Below are 22846 nucleotides of genomic sequence, written 5' to 3'. Positions count from 1 at the left end.
TTAAAAATATATTTTAAAAAACCCACAGTGGTAAAGAATTGCCTGAAAGAAGGAAAAACAATCTACAAAAGAAAGGATATACTGTGCGCTAGGAAGAATGATATAGATTGAGCAATATTGTAATATACCCTGATTGAGCTATTGTGCTTCAAGAATAAATAATTCTGGGGGCACTAAGCAGAAGAGAGGTGAAATAAAGAGTCTCTCCTACTACCTATTTCCTTAAAACTTTTGACGCAAACAGCAAAATAACAGGATTAGACATATTTGGAAGAATGAATTCATAGATTTTCAAAAAGTGTTACTCTCAGTACTTCTAAATACACTTGAAATACTTTATGATGAAGGAAAACAACAGCTTTTTAATCTTTCCTGACTTTTCATTTGCATTTTTTATTTGCATCCCTGACCATGAGGGACCAATGTCCACTGTTGAAGCTGACCTTGCTCTGCCTCTTTTGCATGGGAGTAAAGGGTTCCATCCAGTTTCCATCCATGAGCCGTGTCTCTCCTGGCAACCCTGACATCTACAAACCATGGAGAGAGTAGGTATCCTGGGACTGCTGGTCTTGCTGGCAGGCATTCCTATGCTATTTGCTATCCTCCATGCAGTAGGACTTTTCCCTGGGGGTGGTTACAGGTGTCCTTTGCTTGACAAATCCATTTCCATACAGGCTCACACACTCTTTTTTATTTTCCTTGTGAAATTAAAAAAAAAATCAAATCTGCAGTGTAATTATTTCATCTGTAAATACTTTCATAGTTGTCTGTAATAGTCAAGATATTAATATAGTCACAATTTTATTACTATACCCAAGAAAATTAACAACCATTCCTCAGCATTATTTATACCATGTTTGGGTTCAATTTCCCCTGACTTTGGACTCAGACTTAAAATAACATTGAATGTCAGAAGGCAATGGGACAATACCCACAAAGTTTTAGGAAAATAAAGTATAGCCTGGAAATATAAGACATGTCCATTTTGTAGTTCAAGCAAACCCTCTGTAAATAAAAAAGCCCAAAGAGTGAAGAACCCATAGTTGCTTATTTTTAATATACAGTCATTAAAAAATTTCTAGTGGATCAAATATGAATAGGAAACCTTGGTAAAAGGATGATATGAACAAAGACTCACTTTCATATATATTTAAGAGACCTCTGGGACCATATCAAATGCACCAATGTTCGAATTATAGGAGCCCAGAAGAAGAAGAGAAAAAGAAAGGGTATGAGAAAATTTTTGAAGAGATTATAGTTGAAAATTTCCCCAACATGGAAAAGGAAATAGCCAATGAAGTCCAAGAGGCACAAAGAATCCCATACAGGATAAATCCAAGGAGAAACACACCAAGACACATACTAATCAAACTAACAAAGACTGAAGACTGAACACAAAGAAAGACTATTAAAAGCAGCAAGGGAGAAGCAACAAGTAATGTACAAGGGAAATCCCATGTGCTTAACAGCTTACGTTTCAGCAGAAACTCTGCAGGCCAGAAGGGAATAGCAGGATATATTTAAAGTACTGAAAGGGAAAAATCTACAACCAAGATTACTGTACCCAGCAAGGATTCCATTCAAAATTGATGGAGAAATAAAGAGCTTTTCAGACAAGCAAAAATTAAGACAATTCAGTACCATCCAACCAGCTTTACAACAAATGTTAAATGGACTTATACAGTCAGGAAATACAATAGAAGGAAAAAGATCTACAAAATCAACCCCAAACAATTAGAAGATGGCAATAGGAACATATATATCAATAATTATTTTAAATGTAAATGGATTAAATGCTCTAACCAAAAGACACAGACTGGCTGAATGGATACAAAAACAAGACCCATATATATGGTGTCTACAAGAAACCCACATCACACCTAAAGACACATATAGACTGAAAGTGAGAGAATGCAAAAATATATTCCATGCAAACGGGAAGCAAAAGAAAGCTGGAGTAGCAATCCTCCTAACAGAAAACTGAAGTTGCTCAGTCGTGTCCAACTCTTTGCAACCCTGTGGACTGTAGCCTACCAGGCTTCTCCGTCCATGGGAATCTCCAGGCAAGGATACTGGAGTAGGTTGCCATTTCCTTCTCCAACAGACAAAATAGACCTTAACATAAAGATTACAAGAGAGAAGGAAGGACACTACATAATGATCAAAGGATCAATCCAAGAGAAAGATATAACAATTGTAAATATCTATGCACCCAATGTAGGAGCACCTCAATTCATATATATTTAAGATAGGTATGAATAAAGAATAGTCTCCAAGTGTTATATGTCTCAACACATAAAACATTTCAAGGAGTCAGAAAGTAAGCCGATTTCCTCAGTTCTCATTGATACTGTCTAAGTTTAAAATGTGGAGTTAAGAAAAACATAATAACTACCATCTCTTACTGATTTTCATTTAAATTTTAGTGGTATCTTTAAGGAACTAATATCTCTTATGGTATATTAGTGTTTATCTCATCTTGGGTAGTTACTTCAGTTTCTTTTCAGTTTTTTAAATGTTAAATCCAAGTTATGTACATGTGCCTTCCCACTGGATAAAATGTCTAAAGTGTCTGGAACACTGTCTGGAGTGGAGTTCTCAATGGTAATAAGTTACTTTAGCGAGATGAAATTCGAGATGATGTTATATTCTCTAAATTTATTTTTTTTTTAACTTAGCATGCCTCTTTTTCCAAAAGCGCTTTAGTCTTTTTCTTTTAAGTAGCATTATTAGAAAAGTAAAACATTATGATTTTGGTAATGCTGTTGCTGCTGTGTCCACTTGCTTCTGCTGAGATTTAAGATACAAGATGTTGTTTATGTTTTCAAAAAACATCATTGATGTTTAGTAGTATATTTAAAAAGAATAAGCAACCACTTCATACCTACTAGAATGGCTACGGGGAAAAGACTATGGGAAAATAAGAAGTATTGGTGATAATCTGGAGAAATTGGAACCCTCATGTATTACTGGTGGGGACATAAAATGGTATAGTGGTTGTGGAAAAGTTTGGTGGTTCCTCAAAAAGCTAAATATGGAATTTATACCACGCGACTCAACAATTCCACTGTTAGTATATACCCCAAAGAATTTAAGTCAGAGACTCCAATGGATACTTTCATGACAATGATCACTGTAACAACATTCACAACAGCCAAAAGGTGGAAACAACCGAATTGTCCATCAAAAGATGACTAGATAAACAAAATGTTGTACAATAGTCCTCCTTTGTGCTGTGCTTTGTCACTCAATCATATCCGACTCTTTGTGACCCCATGGGCTGTATCCTGCCAGGTTCCTCTGTCCATGTGGATTCTCTAGGCAGGAATACTGGAGAGGGTTGCCATACCCTCCTCCAGGGGATCTTCCCAACCCAGGGATAGAACCCAGGTCTCCCGCATTACAGGCGAATTCGTTACCATCTGAGCCACTGAGGAAGCTCTAGAATACTGGAGTGGGTAGCCTGTCCCTTCTCCAGGGGATCTTCCCAACCCAGGAATTCAACTGGGGTCTCCTGTATTGCAAGTAGATTCTTTACCATCTGAGCCACCAGGGAAGTCCCCTGTACCCTGCAGGCAATATGCTCCAAGAACCCCAGTGGATGCCTGAGACTTCAGATAGTACTGAACTCTATATACAGTGTGTTTCCACCAGTACGTACATACTTGCTGCTGCTGCTGCTAAGTCACTTTAGTCCGACTCTGTGCAACCCCATAGACGGTAGCCCACCAGGCTCCGCCATCCCTGGGATTCTCCAAGCAAGAATACTGGAGTGGGTTGCCATTTCCTTCTCCAAGGCATGAAAGTGAAACGTGAAGGTAAAGTTGCTCAGTCATGTCCGACTCTTGGCGAGTCCGTGGACTGCAGCTCATCAGGCTCCTCCATCCATGGGATTTTCCAGGCAAGAGTACTGGAGTGGGGCGCCACTTATGACAATGTTTAATTAGTAAATTATGCACAGGAAGAGATTAACAACAATAATGATAAAATAGAACAATTGTGACAATACATTGTAATAAAGGGGCTTCCCAGGTGGTGCTAGTGGTAAAGAATCAGTCTGCCAATGCAGGAGACATAAGAGATGCCGGTTCAATCCCTGGGTCAGGAAGACCCCCTGGAGGAGGGCATGGCAAACCCATTCCAGTATTCTTCATGGAGAATTGCATGGACAGAGGAGCCTGGTAGGCTATAGTCCATAGTGTCGCTCAAAGTTGGACATGACTGAAGCGACTTAGCATGCATGCATGGTAATAAAAGTTATGTGAATATAGTCTTTCTCTCAAAATATCTTCTTGTACAAATGTGATGCCTTTTTCATCTTGACTAAGCACTTATTCCTGTGGCCATAACTTTTGCAGTTTGAGGTGTAACAGCAAAACCAGCACAGATTTCTTTTTCCTTCTTCACAACTTCATGGATAGAAGATTCATTCTAAGTGTAAATCATATGACCTTAGAATACAATTTGTTTTCTTTCCTTTACTTATTAAGTTGAGAATTTTCACCTTTTCACATGACAGGAGTACTTTAGAGCTTCTCTTTGGCACATTCAAATTGTCAGCATCACTGCTCTTGTACTTTGGAGCCATTATTAAGTAAAATAAGGGTTGCGTGAACATTACCACTGTGCTACCAGTAGTCGATATGATAACTAAGATGCTACGAAATGACCAAATGGATGGTATACAATGGGCAAAGGGATAATTCATGTCCTGGGCAGGATGGCATGAGATTTCATCACACTACAGTACTCAGAACAGCATGCAATTTAAAATTTATGAATTCTTTATTTCTGGAATTTTCTATTTAACATTTTAGACCACGTTGAGTTTGGGTAACTGAAACCAAGTAAAGTGAAACCTTGCATAGAGGGGACTACTGTATACACCGACAGTGGAATATTACTCGATCATAAAAGGAATATTACAACACATGCATGGGCAAATGCTACAACAGGCATGAACCTCAAAAATGTTATACTGAGTGACACGAGCCAGTCACAGAAGGACAAATATAGTTCAATTCCACTTATATGGAATATCTAAAATAGGCAGATTCACAGAGGCAGAAAGTAGCTTACCGGTTGCCTGGAAAATCCCATGGATGGAGGAGCCTGGTGAGTTGCAGTCCATGGGGTCGCTAAGAGTCAGACATGACTGAGCGACTTCCCTTTCACTTTTCACTTTCATACATTGGAGAAGGAAATGGCAACCCACTCCAGTGTTCTTGCCTGGAGGATCCCAGGGACGGGGGAGCCTAGTGGGCTGCTGTCTATGGGGTCACACAGAGTCGGACACGACTGAAGCAACTTAGCAGCAGCAGGGGGAGGAAAATGGGATAAGCTTTATGGTTACAGAGTTTCTGTTTGTAATAATGGAAAACTTTTGGAAATAGTAACAAGGGTTGTTCAACATTGTCAATGTAGTTAATGCCTCTGAATTGTATATTTTAAAATGGTTAAAATGGTAAGTTTTATGTTATGTATACATTACCACAACAAGAAAGAATAAGCAGAGACTAGATTCATTCACCATTAAAGTTTTCATACAGAAATAGTATTTGATTTTATATTGCTTCATAAACAGTGATGTATATAGGTATAGATTGATACTCTTCAGTATTTTTAAAACTTAAGAAAATGGTCACTTATAATAGAAAAACAAACAAACTGGTAGCAACCTTACTGTTGAAGCAGTCTGAGCTCAGGTTGGAAAAGAATTTCCAGGCATAGAGTATTTCAGAAGGGAATGAGTTTATTAGGAGGAAGGAGCAGAGATATGAAGGTGCTTTAAGTGCAGCAGGCCAAACTCCTGACAAACCAGGGAGAGTCAGTATTTTTGTGGCTTAGTAGCCAATCTTTATAGCTTCAAGACAAAAAAAATTTCCTGCTGGAAGGTTGGCCTTAGGTGATTGGTTGAGGTGCTATAGGCTGTTTACTGGAGTGGGCATCTTTGCCTAACCTGGAGTTAGGAGTTTGGAGTTAGTGATGATCACGGGCTTTTGGCAAACGTTATGAAGGGGTTCAATTAACTTCTTGGGTGAGGTTGATTCTGGGCTCTGCTTCTGTGGCCTTGGTACAAGTCCTTGTACCTATGGCCTGGGGCAGGACGCAACACTGACAACCAACAACAGCCGAACAGTTACACAGATTATGGTAATTAACTTTATGGGAGATTATATTATCATTTCTGTATTTCTACATGAGAACTTTAATGCTGAGAGGGAAATGGCAACCCACTCCAGCATTCTCCCCTGGAGAATCCCATGGACAGAGGAGCCTGGCAGGTTCCCAGTCCATGGGATTGCAAGAGTCAGACATGACTTAGCGACTAAACCACCAACACCATACTATCATTAAAACAATCATTATGCAGCAACATTAAAACTGATTATGGTATATTAAATAAAAAGGCTATTTTGTATATTGTAATTAAATTGTACTTTAGGTAGGAAAACATTTCAAATAATAACTATTAGGCTAGGGTACTGAGCTTGAGTAATTTTAAAATACTGTTCCGTGTTTTCTGAAATTTGGTACGTTTTATCAAAAATAAATTGGGATAGACAGTATGATCACAAGCTCACTGCTCCAGTGCGGAGGCAGATGACTTCATTTAGTGGTCCCATTTGAGTTTCCATAGCTGGCTTGGCTTCAGGCCCCAGCGGCGGTTCCCTGCTGATCCCGGACCAGCTTTGTGGGAGTCCATGATCCCAGTTAGGACTGCGTCTTGTTGGCGCTTTTTCAGTCCCGAATATTGGATGGGACAACCACTAAAAATTATGTGTTTATCTGAGATGCAAACTTAACTGGGGGTCCTGTATTTGCAGTTGCCAAATCTGGAAACTGCCTCTCTACACCCACCCACCTACAGTCTCACTCCCTCCCGCACAGTCGCCGCCTCTCTTAATGCGCTCCGAACCCTCATTCGCTTCCTCTCGGCGCTCACCCTCCTCCCAGAACTCGGGATCCACCCTCCGCCTGACCTCCACGAGGAGCCGAGACTCCACCCTGCCTCCGTGCCGCCCAAGGTCCCCCCGCCCCACAGCCCAGTGGCTCTGCGGTGGAGCCGGCCCCCGCCTTCTGGCCGGGCGCGCGAGCGCGCAGGCGCAGAGGGCGGGCACGGGCGGAATGGGGACTGCGGCTGCTGCAGCGGCGGCGGCCGGGGAGGGGGCGCGCAGCCCGAGCCCCGCCGCCGTGTCGCTCGGCCTGGGCGTGGCCGTAGTGTCGAGCCTGGTGAACGGGTCCACGTTCGTGCTTCAGAAGAAGGGCATCGTGCGCGCCAAGCGGCGAGGTAGGGCGGGCAGCGGCCCTGCTCCGGGTGGGGGCGGGGGGTGTGGGGGCAGCCGCCGAAGGGTGTTGGGAGAGGAGCTGCCTCAAGTAGGGGAGTGTTCGGATCGTCAGACCACGCGGGGCACCTCCGAAGGCCGAGCTGCGCGGGCGGGGGACCCCTTAGCCCACCCGGAGCGCAGGCACAGACGCTGCCCTGCGCGCCAGGAGCGTCTCTGCTAGGAAAGCTGCCGGGGAAATCAGCCGCCCGCCCTGAGCGATGGTAGTGGTGTCGCCGCCACTGTTTTTCTCTTTTCCCAGCGGCTGCCAAGGCCGTCTTTAGTTTTGTATGGTTTTTCCAGCAGACTTCTTTCCTGCCTCGCAGACCCAATCCCTTTGCAGCCATGCAGCCCGCCGACCTGCCCTCTGGTTGTCGCCCCGTGTCCCTGTCACCTGCACTCGCCGGCTGCTTAGGGAAAGCTTCTTGTGTGCACTATTCCCGTAATGGTCAGAGTCCACTGCCGGACTGGGAGGAGCGACTGGCCTCCCACCTTTGCTGTGACTCGGGCCTGGGGTGCACTTGGAGGGCAGGGTCTGCGGGCCTCTCTCCCCGCAGTGGCCGTATCAGTGCCGAAGAAAAAATGTGTACTAGGGCAGGCCAGGGTGGGACTTGTGGGCCAAGGAGGCGCTTGCCCTCGGGGTCTGTGCTTTCCTGCGGCTTCTGTTCCTGAGGTCCTCGACTTGAACCATCTTTGGTTTAGATTTGACCTATTTGACTACAACGTATGGATGTGAGAGTTGGACTGTGAAGAAAGCTGAGCGCAGAATTGATGCTTTTGAACTGTGGTGTTGGAGAAGACTCTTGAGAGTCCCTTGGACTGCAAGGAGATCCAACCAGTCCATTCTGAAGGAGATCAGCCCTGGGATTTCTTTGGAAGGAATGATGCTAAAGCTGAAACTCCAGTACTTTGGCCACCTCATGTGAAGAGTTGACTCATTGGAAAAGACTGATGCTGGGAGGGATTGGGGACAGGAGAAGAAGGGGACGACAGAGGATGAGATGGCTGGATGGCATCACCGACTCGATGGATATGAGTTTGAGTGAACTCCGGGAGTTAGAGATGGACAGTGAGGCCTGGCGTGCTGCAATTCATGGGGTCGCAAAGAGTCGGACACCACTGAGCGACTGAACTGAACTGATTTGACTACAAATGATTTTCAGTGTGAAGAACACGCAAGACAGATTAAAATAACCAAGAATGGGCCGACTGACTATTGCTTGAGGTGGACACTCCTTATCAGTATTGAAAGTGAGAGATGTGCAGGGTTTTTTGCCAGTGTTCCTGTGTCCTAAGAGAGGTTGAGATTGTTTACTGAAGGCAAGATGTAGCATGCTTTAAAACTGCTAATGAACCTGTCCAGAAGGACTGAGAAGGTCTTGTGGTTGTTCATTGTGTTCTACAAGAATAGTGTTAGAAGCTTTCTGGGAAGGGGGAGGCCACCGGGTCATGGGTTTAAGAATAAGTTAATTCATTTAATAGTTCAAATTCTAGAATGCAAGTGAAACTCTCTTGAATGTTGTGGATGTTCAGCCATGAGTGAATTGAAGAAAGAGATAAAGGGACCTACAACCTCAAGAGAAAATATGAAATCATAGATATTTGTTAAAGAATTCAGCTTCAAAGGGAAAACGTTGCAGTCTATACATAAGATCTAAATGAAATCTAATGTAGTTTCCCTTGGATGCGGCTGTAAACTCTAAGGTAGGAAATAGCCATCTGGCAGCTGCACACTTTTCAGGGAGCACCTGTCAGTTTGAGGGGCTTTAGGTTGAAGTATTTGCTGTAATTCAAAAAATAAACAACATATGTGCCCTTGATAGGATGGGTACATGATCTCCCGAACCCAGTCTAACCATGAGAAAAACACCACACAAAGCTGAATTCAGATATAGCCTGAAAAATATCTGCAGCCCTCCTGTCAAGGCTGTAAAGTCTGAGAGACTGTCAGAACCAGGAGGAACCTGAGGACTCGTGACCATATGACATTAGGTAAAATCTAGGGAAACCTGAATATAGACTTAACAGAAAACAGTGATTATTGAGTAAAACTAAATGTGTTGTTTCAGCTCAGCTTATGTGTTCAAGGGAGTTAGTGAATAAGAAAAAAACCCACAGAAACCTGAAAAAAAATTATTGATGCTTTTATTTATGTTTGCACACTATGCCCTTAAATTAATGAGTGAAAATGTGGTATTTGCTAATTTCATTCTTCCCCAGTTACTATCCACCATTACTAATTCAAGCTAGCTGGATTCCTCTCATAATGGTAGAGTATGGACATAGAGTCTTGTTTTGATAAATTAGTTTTGATTTGTTCAGCAGATGTTCGTGAACGTCTTATTATATGTCAGACACTGTTGTAGGTATCGAGGACAAGTAATTTCAAAATTAGCTCCTCCTGAATCCTTTTTCTGCTTCTGCTGACAAGCAGCATAATTGGCCATTATGAAATGACTGAAATGGAGGAGGTGGGAGGACAGAGGAGGTGGCTGAAAACTGGGGAGTCAAGTTCTTGTGTTAAGGAATGGTTTCTAACTGCAAAAAGCTGTCTCACTGAAAGTTTCAACTTTATTGCATTGCCATGCACCAGCATTTCTTTTGAGTCTCAGCTTCAGAAGAGCCACCATTCTGGTCACAGCCCTTCTATTGGCTGGGAGGGGTTGGGGTACAGCTTCCTCTGTTACTAGCTTTCACTCACCCTTGAAAGGACCTTGAATAGAATACCACGCATGGAATGAAAATGGATAGGCTAGGAGCACCGTCCACAACACAGGCTTAAGGTAAACTGCCTCGCTTCTGGGTGGCTTTGAAGGACTCAAGATGGGAAGAGGTCCAGGAGCACCTGGGGCTACAGGACATTGATAATATGTTTAGTGTTAGAACCCACTTGAAGCAGAGCTTTTAAAAGAGAAACAAGATAATCATCGAGTGTAAAGATGTTTGTTTAAAGCCAGTTGCAATATTAGAATTCCTGTGCTGGTAGATAGGCTAGGATGGAGCCTCTTAGCTAGGCGGATGGTGTCCTACCCTCAGACTGACATTGTAGAGACAGACTCAGGAAAGTCATATGCAAGGATTTGCTGGAGGCTTTGGAGAACTACATAGATGAGTAACTCTATTAGAATGTCCTAGGCCTGGAAGAACCATGAACTTTTAAAAAATTCCCTTTGATTAAAACCAGGTCAGTTCAGTTCAGTCGCTCAGTCGTGTCTGACTCTTTGCGACCCCATGAATCGCACCACGCCAGGCCTCCCTGTCCATCACCAACTCCTGGAGTTTACCCAAACTCATGTCCATCAAGTTGGTGATGCCATCCAGGCATCTCATCCCCTGTTGTCCCCTTCTCCTCCTGCCCCTAATCCCTCCCAGCATCAGAGTCTTTTCCAATGAGTCAGCTCTTCCCATGAGGTAGCCAAAGTACTGGAGTTTCAGCTTCAGCATCAGTCCTTCCAATGAACACCCAGGACTGGTCTCCTTTAGAATTGACTGGTTGGATCTCCTTGCAGTCCAAGGGTCTCTCGAGAGTCTTCTCCAACACCACAGTTCAAAAGCATCAGTTCTTCGGCGCTCAGCTTTCTTCACAGTTCACCTCTCACATCCATACAAGACCACTGGAAAAACCATAGCCTTGACTAGATGGACCTTTGTAGGCAAAGTAATGTGTCTGCTTTTGAATATGCTATCTAGGTTGTTCATAACTTTCCTTCCAAGGAGTAGGCATCTTTTAATTTCATGGTTGCAGTCACCATCTGCAGTGATTTTGGAGCCCAAAACCGGGAGATACCTCCTAATGCCTGTTAGGATGGTTGTTGTTTTAAAAAGAAGTAGGAGGTAATAAGCATTGGTGAGGATGTTGAGAAATTGGAACCCTTGTGCACTCTTCTTGAGAATGTAAAATGGTACACCTGCTATGCAAATCAATATGGAGGTTCTTCAAAAAATTAAATGTACAATTACCATATAAGCCAGCAGTTCCATTTCTGAGTGTATATATCCAGAAGAAATAAAAGCAGGGACTTGTATAGATATCTGCACACCCTTGTTCATAGGAGTATTATTCACAATAGGCAAAGTGTGGAAACAACCCAAATATCCATTGATGGAGAGATGGATAAATGAATTGTGGTATATACATTTAAAAGGAATATTATTTAGTCTTAAAAAGGAAGGAAATCCTGACACATGCTGCATTATAGATGAGCCTTGAGACATTATGCTAAGTGAAATAAATCAGTCACAGAAGGACAAACCTTACGTGCTTCTACCCATATGAGGTACCTAGAGTAGTCAAATTACAGAGAGAGAAAGTAGAATGGTGTCACAGGGGCTGTAAGAAGGAGGGGTGGAAAATTAATGTTTAATGGGCACAGAGTTTCTTTTTTTGTCGTTGTTAAATATTCTCTTTTACCCAGAGTTTCTGCTTTGTAAGATGGGATAGTTCTGGAGATGGATGATGGTGGTTGTACAACAGAGTGAATGTACTTAATGCCATGGAACTGTATACTTAAAAATGGTTAAAATGGTGACTTTTATATGTATTTTTCCACAATCAAAAAATTCCTTTTCAGATTTCATAGTCTCTTTTCCTGAGAAGAGTACAGCCTAGGTGTGTAGTGAAACTGTTAGACGCTCAGAAGGTGAGTGAGTTGTCCCGTGAGAGTGAAAACTGGGATCCAAGTATCCCGCCTGCTAGTCTCAAGCCTCCTGTACTGACTTGAAGGGGACATGCTCTCTGGCTCTCGAAAGCACACTTCTAGGTGCATGCACCCCCATAGCTAGAGATGAGATGGACATGTGTTGTCTTCACCCCCGCCGCCCTTTGGGCCTGCGGTTAGTTTCTCAGCTTCTGTGAATCCTCCATGCCCTAACAGATGGAGTTGGCTCCTTCTCCTGCTGTATGTCTTCTTTGTGTCTGTCCTCAACCCTTTTCTGCTCCTGAAACCTGTGGTCTGATGGCTTGTTCACGTATCTGTGTGCCCCCTGGATCGTGGCTGTTCAAGGCAGGGGACGTGTCCTGTCAATGGGGAGGCATATGGTGGGCACTCAATAACTGGCCATGAGTATCTGTGTAGTAAAGAGGGTAAAACTGAACCTTGTATTTTATTTGTGAGCTTTCTTCAAATTATTCAGAGCCGATTTCATTTACCTGTGGCCTCTGCTAAGCAACAGAAACCAGAGTTACTGCCAGATCTGAAAACCTCTAACCATGATCCCTGTCCAGCTCCAAGGGGAGACCATTGATGAGGAACATGGGGAGAACAGTGCAGTTGTTAAGAGCATCAAGTGTCTCCATAGCCTGTACATATCTGGTTTACTTGGTAGTATTTCCAGAAGAAGAGAAGGTAAAGAAGGCTGCTACTTACACAAGACTTATGATGTCCCAGCCTCATGCCTCTGGACTCAGATGGGCCCTGCTTCCTTGGGGTCTTCAAGTGGGTTGCAGTCAGACAGTGGCTGGGGCTGGAGCCATCTGGGATGATTTCTTCACTCGCTTGTTCGGGACAGCTGAAACAGCTAGGGGGGGTCCCTCTGAGCCCCTTCTCTATTTCTCTCTCCCCCTTCCTCCCTACCTCTGTCACTATTGTAGTCTCTTCACACGTGGCTATGTTGGGCTTTCTCACACCATAGTGGTCTCAGGGAAGTCATACCCCTTATGTGCTGCATAGCTTCGTCGAGACCAAATCTTCCAAAGAACGATCTTTGTGACCTGTTTTGGAAGTCTTAAAATACTACTACTGCCACATTCTAGTGGTATACTCAGAGCCAGCCCAAGTTCAGAGTGTGAGGGAACAGTATAGGGACATGGATCCCAGGAGGTGTGATGTAGGAGAGAAGTTGAGGCATGCACTCAATACAGGACTGGTGGTACCATGATTTGAACCCAGCTCAGGCTGACTTTGAAGATGGTCTTTCTGTCCTGCTGCCTGTAGGAAAAGTGAAGGGGAAGATATTAATACATAAATTCACCTACAAGTAAGACTTTCCCAATGAGTTTCATAATTAATTTGGGAAAAGTTCATAATATGATACTGGTTTATTATAAATAAGTACATATAATTAATACCCTAAAACATTAAGGTAAATAATTTCTAATCTTTTTCATTATGACAAACATTGGACTAGATCACTGATATACATTCCTGCATGAAATACCGCATGATCTTATTGAACTTCTGTTGGACAAAGTGTATTTTTTCTTCAAAAATGTTTATTGATACAGTTTTTATAAAATATAATGTAATTTACATTTCCAGTACTTTAAGTCCTCAATGAGTAAATAGCCCTTTTTAGAAAAATTTTATAAAGATGAGCAACTAGAAAAAACCACTTTTCAAGAAGAATATGCTCACTCCCACACTGCCTAACCCCACATTCCCTATGTATCTGTGCCATTCCCTAATGTTTCCAAATCTTTGACTGTAAACTGATTCTTTTAGATATTGCCTGCATCAGCCAGGGAGGGTGGGCAGGCAGAGGGCTTACTTTGCTGGTCCATGCCCAATCAGAGCTCTGCTAAACAATCATGTCATTTCAGGGAACTCTGGGCATTGCCATATTTTAAAAGAGCATCTTCTTCCTGATGATAGAAATGTGGTCATTTTTTAAAATCTGGGAAGTACATATGAATAGAAAAAAGTATTCATCTCTTCACTTTGAGGTAACTACTGTTACAATTAGGTGTATTTCTTCTTCAGTACAGTCGCTCAGTCGTGTCCAACTCTTTGCGACCCCATGAATCGCAGCACGCCAGGCCTCCCTGTCCATCACCAACTCCCGGAGTTCACTCAGACTCAACGTCCATCGAGTCAGTGATGCCATCCAGCCATCTCATCCTCAGTCGTCCCTTTCTCCTCCTGCCCCCAATCCCTCCCAGCATCAGAGTCTTTTCCAATGAGTCAACTCTTCGCATGAAGTGGCCAAAGTACTGGAGCATCAGCTTTAGCATCATTCCTTCCAAAGAAATCCCAGGGCTGATCTCCTTCAGAATGGACTGGTTGGATCTCCTGGCAGTCCAAGGGACTCTCAAGAGTCTTCTCCAACACCACAGTGCAAAAGCATCAATTCTTCGGCCCTCAGCCTTCTTCACAGTCCAACTCTCACATCCATGCATGACCACTGGAAAAACCATAGCCTTGACTAGACGGACCTTTGTTGGCAAAGTAATGTCTCTGCTTTTGAATATGCTGTCTAGGTTGGTCATAACTTTTGTTCCAAGGAGTAAGCGTCTTTTAATTTCATGGCTGCAGTCACCATCTGCAGTGATCTTGGAACCCAAAAAAATAAAGTCTGACACTGTTTCCACTGTTTCCCCATCTATTTCCCATGAAGTGATGGGACTATATGCCATGATCTTTGTTTTCTCAGTGTTGAGCTTTATGCCAACTTTTTCACTCTCCACTTTCACTTTCATCAAGAGGCTCTTTAGTTCTTCTTTGCTTTCTGCCATAGGGTGGTGTCATCTGCATATCTGAGCTTATTGATATTTCTCCCGACAACCTTGATTCCAGCTTGTGCTTCTTCAAGCCCAGTGTTTCTCATGATGTACTCTGCCTAGAAGTTAAATAAGCAGGGTGACAATATACAGCCTTGACGTACTCCTTTTCCTATTTGGAACCAGTCCGTTGTTCCATGTCCATTTCTAACTGTTGCTTCCTGACCTGCATATAGGTTTCTCAACATTCAATACTTATATTTAAACATTTAATTTTAATGACTAAATCCTGTGTACCAAATATATATAATACATAGGGAATAGAGAAAAATGAAATAAATACCACCAGTCCGATGTGGTATATCTCTTCATCATGTACCATGAATACTGTGTGCCAGTTTACGTCCTGTGGTTGTGCTCATCCCCATGCTGTTAAATATCCTTTGAAAAAATATTCAGCGGTTGCATGAATGTTGTTGTTGTTGTTCAGTCTCTCAGTAGTGTCCAATTCTTTGCGACCCTATGGACTGCCGCATTCCAAACTTCCCTGTCCTTCACCATCTCCCAGAGTTTGCTCAAACTCAGGTCCCTTGAGTTGGTGATGCCATCCAACCATCTCGTCCTCTGTCGTCCCCTTCTCCTCCTGCCTTAAATCTGTCCCAGCATCAGGGTCTTTTACAGTGAGTTGGCTCTTCACATCAGGTGGCCAAAGCATTGGATCTTCAGCTTCAGCATCAGTCCTTCCAATGTATATTCAGGAGTGATTTCCTTTAGGATTAACTGGTGTGATCTCCTTGTAGTCCAAGGGACTTTCAAGAATTTTCTCCTACACCACAGTTCCAAAGCACCAGTTCTTTGGAGCTCAGCCCTCTTGATGGTCCAACTCATATCCATACGTGACTACTGGAAAAACCATAACTTTGACTAGACAGAGCTTTGTTAGCAAAGTCCGTGCTTTTTAATATGCTCTCTAGGTTTGTCATAGATTTTTTTCCAAGGAGCAAGATTTTGGAGCCCAAGAAAATAAAGTCTGTCACTGTTTCCATTGTTTCCCCATCTATTTGCCATGAAGTGATGGGACCGGATGCCATGATCTTAGTTTTTTGAATGTTGAGTTTTAAACCCGCTTTTTCACCCTTTTACCTTCCTTAAGAGGCTCTTTAGTTACTCTTCACTTTCTTCCATAAGGGTGGTGTCATCTGCGTATCTGAGGTTATTGATATTTCTCCTGGCAGTCTTGATTGGAGCTTGTGCTTCATCCAGCATGGCATTTGACATGATGTACTCTGCATATGAGTTAAATAAGCAGGGTGACAATATACAGCTTTGACGTACTCCTTTCTTAGTTTTGAACCAGTCTGTTGTTCCATCATCTTTTAGGATTTAAATAGCTCAGCTAGAATTCTGTCACCTCTTCTAGCTTTGTTTGTACTGATGCTTCCTAAGATCCACTTGACTTCACACTCCAGGATGTCTGGCTGTAGGTGAGTGTGCACACCATCGTGGTTATCTGGGTCATTAAGATCTTTTTGTAAGCCATCTTGAATTAATTTTTGTATATGACTGAGGTATGAGTCAAGATATGCCACATTTATGGCAGAAAGTGAAGAAGTGAAGAAGAACTAAAGAGCCTCTTGATGAAAGTGAAAGAGGAGAGTGAAAAAGTTGGCTTAAGACTCAACATTCAGAAAACTAAGATCATGGCATCTGGTCCCATCACTTCATGGCAAATAGATGGGGAAACAATGGAAACAGTGAGAGACTTTATTTTTGGGGGGCTCCAAAATCACTGCAGATGTGACTGCAGCCATGAAATTAGAAGACATTTGCTCCTTAGAAGAAAAGTTATGACCAACCTAGACTGCATATTAAAAAGCAGAGACAATACTTAGCCAACAAAGGTCCGTCTAGTCAAAGCTATGGTTTTGCCAGTAGCCACGTATGGATGTGAGAGAGTTGGACCATAAAGAAAGCTGAGCACCTATGAACTGATGCTTTTGTTCGGTGGTGTTGGAGAAGACTCTTGAGAGTCCCTTGAACTGCATGGAGATCCAACCAGTCCATCCTAAAGGAAATCAGTCCTGAATATTCATTGGAAGGACTGATGCTGAAGCTGAAACTCCAATACTTTGGCCACATGATGCGAAGAACTGACTCACTGGAAAAGACCCTGATGCTGGGAAAGATTGAAGGCAGAGGAGAAGGGGATGACAGAGGATGAGATGGTTGGATGGCATCATCAACTCAATGGACAGGAGTTTGAGTAAGCTTGGGGAGTTGGTGGAGGACAGGGAAGCCTGGCGTGCTGCGGTTCATGGGATCACAGAGCTGGACATGACTGAGTGATTGAACTGAACTGAAGTGAAGGTATGAGACAAGGTTCAGTGTGGTCTCTCCTGGTGGACATTTGGTTCTGCCTCATTTGTTGACTGAATTATACTGCTGCTTTAGTCCATGATCTGAGTGTACATGTATGAGTGTATTTCTGAATTGTATTCTGTTTTTATTGTATGCTCAGTCCCTCAGTTGTGTCCGACCCTTTGCCACCCCATGGACTGCAGCACTCCAGGCTTCCCTGTCCTTCATCATTCCCAGGGTTTCCTTGAACTCATGTCCATTGAGTCAGTGATGCCATCCAACCGTCTTGTCCTCTGGTGTCGCCTTCTCCCCCTGCTTTTGATCTTTCCCAGCATCAGGGTCTCTTCCATTGAGTTGGCTCTTTGCATCAGGTGGCCAGAGTATTAGAGCTTCAGCTTTTTATTGTTGATGCCTATGCTTACACCAGTTTGTCTTGATTATGTTGTTTTATAATCTTAAAATCACATAGTATAAGTCACACAGTTTTTTTCTTCTTTTTCAAGATTGCCTAGCTATTTCTTTAGGAATGTAGATTCTACATATCTAATAAGAAACATACAAAAGAACTTTAGGTACTAACACCATTCATACATTGGTGAATACCAAGCGCCCAAATTGAGTCTAGTTAATGCTCTCATTTAGCTGGTTGGTGTCAGGAAAGAAGTTTTCTTGATAGTTCTTTTTTTAAAAGAACTCTGTAAAAACTATGTAGCATCTTTTAAGTTAAGGCATTAATTAGCTAGTAAAGGACTTAGTGATCCACTCCTGCTTTGCTGTTAGCAGCAACTTCTGTTCTTCCTCTCGGGAGCACTCGTGAATGGAAGTAATTTTCCTGTGGTATGATCAGGAGGTATACTAACTAGATGACTGTCTGTATTTTTGTGCTAGAAAGTAATATTTTAAGGACATTTCTGACACCCGTTTATAACTAAATGGAAGGTTTTAAAAGCCAATAGTCCATCATCACTGCCAATTGATATTATCATATCAATAGACAATAGACTATCAATAGACAACATCAAGGCTATGGTTTTTCCTCTGGTCATGTATGGATGTGAGAGTTGGACTGCGAAGAAGGCAGAGCGCCGAAGAATTGATGCTTTTGAACTGTGGTGTTGGAGAAGACTCTTGAGAGTCCCTTGGACTGCAAGGACATCCAACCAGTCCATTCTGAAGGAGATCAGCCCTGGGATTTCTTTGGAAGGAATGATGCTAAAGCTGAAACTCCAGTACTTTGGCCACCTCATGTGAAGAGTTGACTCACTGCAAAAGACTCTGATGCTGGGAGGGATTGGGGGCAGGAGGAGAAGGGGATGACAGAGGATGAGATGGCTGGATGGCATCACAGACTCGATGGACGTTGAGTCTGAGTGAACTCCGGGAGTTGGTGATAGACAGGGAGGCCTGGCGTGCTGCGATTCATGGGGTCGCAAAGTGTCGGACACGACTGAGCGACTGAACTGAACTGAGACAACATCACTGCCAATTGGTATTTTCATCCTGAGAAGCTTCTTTTGTGTTTGAACAACAGTTCTTTGTCTTATGGTTCAGCTATTATAAACAACCATTGAACTCTCAGCATCCAGGGTTTCCAGTATGAGGGGGGAAAAATTCTAGACTTTAGATATTGCTACCTTTGGAAACCATACCTAGGAGTGGAGGGGAGGAGGCATAAGTGCAGTCAAATAAACAAACAGAAAATCATCAGTGTTCTACAGTTCTGAGCTCCTTGTTCTTGTTGAGGCCAGAGAACTTGAAGAATCCCAACTATCAGCCTGGAAGAGGATGAGCATGAACATAAGCTTGAACAAGGGCTCCCTGAGGGTGTCAGCTAAGTAACTAGGATGTTTAAGGATAGTGATGAAGATGAAAGTATGAAGAAACTGTCATTTTAGGACATAAAAAAATCATGTCTATAGCAGGGCCAAGGCCTAACATGGAAGGCAGGCTCCTAAGAGTTTCTGGCTGCAAGAGGATGGAACCTTGGGCAGCTACCACACAGGTGGATGAGCAGAAAGAGCAGTGGGATTTCTTCCATGAGCACATGCTGAACTGGGGTCCTTGGGGCCCACGTGGAGGAAGTATCACTTTGATGTATAGTTAGAAGTATAACTTAATGCCTATTAAAGCAGAAAAATTTTACCTAATATTGACTTAAAAGGTGCAGGTGATTGCAATACTTTTGGATTTCAGGAAATTCAAGCTCCTCTTGGGGAGTATGAGTGGGGGGACCCTAAACACTTATAGCTGACTTGTACCTGACTTGTACCCTTTGACTAAAGGGAGACCAGAATCTTGTCATTTTGCCATTCCTGGTATTCCATTTTAGTGAGAATCCATTCCAAACCATCAAAAGCATACGCTCTATCACAGTGTTGTATGATAGTGAAAGCAGTGAAAGAGGAGAGTCTCAGTGGGTCCCCTTGTACTGGCATCCTTGAACTGCAGGATTGCCCGCATTCTAGCTGCTGCTGTAGCAGTGATCCCATACCCTCAGCATAGACCCCCAACAGAAAAGATTGTGACTGATGTCTAAGTTCCTGAAATCTGTTGAATATCACATATAGAATTTTGAAAAGCTGTTGAGTAAATTAGTGTGTTCACTTGCTGTAAAACAATCTTCAAGATCTAGAATGAAGTATCTGAAGAGCTATTTTAATAATAAGCAAGAATATTTATTTTCACACAAAAAAGAGCAGGAGTGGCCATGTATATATTAAACAGAATAAACTTTAAGACAAAAATTGTTCTTAGAGACAAAGAAGGACATTTTATAATGATGAAATGGTTCAGTCTTTAGGAAGATATAACATTTCTAAATATATGTGGACCTAGCAACAACACCCCAAATACATGAAGCCAAATTGACAGAATAAAGAGAGAGAGAGACAATTAAAAGCAGTGGTTGGATCGGACTTCCCAGGGGGTCCAGTGGTGAAGAATCTGCCTTCCAATGGAGGGGACGCTGGTTTGATCCCTGGTTGGGGAACTAGGATCCCACATGCCATGGGGCAACTAAGCCTGTGCACCACAACTATGACCTGATGCAACCAAATAAATAAAAATTTAAAAAAAATAGCAGTTGGAGATGTTAGTATCCTATATTCAAAATGGATAGAAAAACAAGGCTGAAGATCAGCAGAGAAATAGAAGACTTGAACAATACTATAAATCAGTTGGCATTTACTGTTTACAGTTGGATTTATGCCATTTAATGTTTTTCTATATATCTCGTAGATTTTCTGTTTCTCTACTCATTTATAGCTTTATTTGCATTATGTGAATTTCTCTAATGTAGCATTTTAATTCCTTTAATGATTTTTCACCATATTTTTTAGTTATTTCCTCTAGGACTTACCATTATATTTTAGCTAATGGAATCTACTTCAGACTTATATTAATTTAAATCCAGGTAGATATAGAAATATTACTCCTATACAGCTGCATTGCTTCTTCTTTTTTTTTTTTTTGTAATTTTTTTTTAACACCAGAAACCTTTTGTAGTGAGCTATAGCCAATTAACAATATTCTGATAGTTTCAGGTAAGCAGCAAAGGGACTCAGCCATACATATAGTGTAACTTCTTTCTTTATTATTGTTATATATGTTACATTTTTTATGTTAGAAACCCAACAATGTATTGTTGTAGCTTATAATAAAGATAATGTATACTTTATATTGGAGAAGGCAATGGCAACCCACTCCAGTACTCTTGCCTGGAAAATCCCATGGACGGAGGAGCCTGGTAGGCTGCAGTCCTTGGGGTCACGAAGAGTCAGACACGCTGCTCTGATTAGGATTTAAGTTGATGTCCCTACAAATTGTTTACCAGTTTTCCCAACACTATTTTTCTAAAAAAGAATAAGAAACTCTCTTTTTTAAACTTGAGATATGGCAACTATATGCAGCTCTTGCTATGCTAGATCATTCACTAGAGGGAAAAATAATGGTATAAAGCTTAATGGCATAGAATTAAGGGTATAATGGCTCAATGTACAAAATTGGAATAGGGAGGGCAGATCAGAAAGATACATTTAACATTAAAATAAAGTGAAATCTATCAAAATTGATTGTACCATTGTTATGAAGAAGATGTTTCTAGTCTCAGGAAACACAAGTCAGAGTGTTTAAGGGTAAAGATCGTGACAAACATAACTAATCTCATAAGCATCGAAAACAAAATCCAAAAAACGAAACAAACATCACATTCATAACAGAACAGTGTTTCTCAAACAGGGGTGATTTGCCCCACAAGGTGACATTTGCTTATGTCCAAACACATTTTGGGGAAGAGGAACTACCAGTATCTTGTGGGTGGAAGCCAGGAATGCTGCTAAACACCCTACAAAGCACAGACTGGACCCTCAAAGCAAAGAATTACCTGGCCCCTAGGTCGATAATATCAAGGCTGAAAAATGCTAATATAGAGAAAGCAAATGATGGAGAAAGTGGGATAGAATTTAGTAATCAGTGTGTCTGGGTGAGGAAATATGAATACTGTTTTGATTATTGTTCTTAACCTTGTATTTTCCTATAATTTGGAAATTAATTCCAAATAAAGCATCTTTAAAATCCTTTTTAAAAGTACTATGCTGTTTTAGAAGAGGCAGAGGAACCAGAGGTCAAATTGCCAACATCCGCTGCATCATCGAAAAAGCAAGAGAGTTCCAGAATAAACATCTATTTCTGCTTTATTGACTATGTCAAAGCCTTTGACTGTGTGGATCACAATAAACTGTGGAAAATTCTGAGAGAGATGGGAATACCAGACCAGCTGACCTGCCTCTTGAGAAACCTGTATGCAGGTCAGGAAGCAACAGTTAGAACTGGACATGGAACAACAGACTGGTTCCAAATAGGAAAAGGAGTACGTCAAGGCTGTATATATTGTCACCCTGCTTATTTAACTTATTCTATATACCAAAGAGGCTTAGAAAACAAAGAAAGTTGAATACAGATTTATAGTGTTTATGTTTCTTTTTAAAGAAATTATTTGGCTGTGCTTGGTCTTTGTTGCAGCACCTGGGGTCTTCAGTCTTCTTTGTGGCATGCTGGATTTTAGCTGTGGCATGCAAACTCTTAATTGTAGCATGTGGGATAGTTCCCTGAAACAAAGTGAAGTCACTCAGTTGTGTCTGACTTTTTGACCCCATGGACTGTAGCCTGTCCGGCTCCTCCATTCATGGGATTTTCCAGGCAAGAATACCATAGTGGGTTGCCATTTACTTCTCCAGGGGATCTTCCCAACCCAGGGATCAAACCCAGATCTCCTGCACCACAGGCAGACTCTTTACTGTCTGAGCCACCAAGGAGGCCCCCAGACCAGGGGTCAACCCCAGGCCTCCTGCATTAGGAATGTGGAGTCTTAGCCACTGGTCCACAGAGAAGTCCTTGTTATGTTACTTTCTTATTTACCATTTCTTATTTTCTTCATTTGTTCCTGTGGATCAAGTTACCATCAAGTTATCATGTTCTTGCTTGGTAAAACTTTGCACACACATATCCTTTGTGCTGCCCATATCAAATTTATTACTATATGTTATAGATATGTGTGTATATATATAATGTATAATGCTGTATGTTACTGATCTGACAATACAATAATATACATTCAGTACCTTTTCAAATCAGCTAAGATGAGAAAGGACAATATATTCTCATTTCCACTGACTTTTATAATGACACAGATACCTCTGTCATTACTGGAGTGTGTGTGTGTATGTATTCA

General features: G+C 42.0%; 1 protein-coding gene across 1 annotated transcript in view; it reads left to right on the top strand.

Annotated features, from left to right (window-relative positions):
- Positions 1-7119: 7119 nt before the first annotated feature.
- The window catches only part of NIPA1 (NIPA magnesium transporter 1), a 56253-nt gene continuing 40526 nt past the window's right edge, over positions 7120-22846 (top strand). Inside the window, exon 1 of the mRNA XM_040227905.1 lies at positions 7120-7291. Coding sequence (XP_040083839.1) covers positions 7129-7291 — 163 coding nt within the window. The 5' untranslated portion in view covers positions 7120-7128. The remainder of the gene's footprint in view (positions 7292-22846) is intronic.

This window comes from Oryx dammah, unplaced genomic scaffold (assembly GCF_014754425.2).
Source record: "Oryx dammah isolate SB20612 unplaced genomic scaffold, SCBI_Odam_1.1 HiC_scaffold_27, whole genome shotgun sequence".
NCBI classification, from domain to species: domain Eukaryota; kingdom Metazoa; phylum Chordata; class Mammalia; order Artiodactyla; family Bovidae; genus Oryx; species Oryx dammah.
This window is presented reverse-complemented; position numbering and strand designations above follow the sequence as displayed.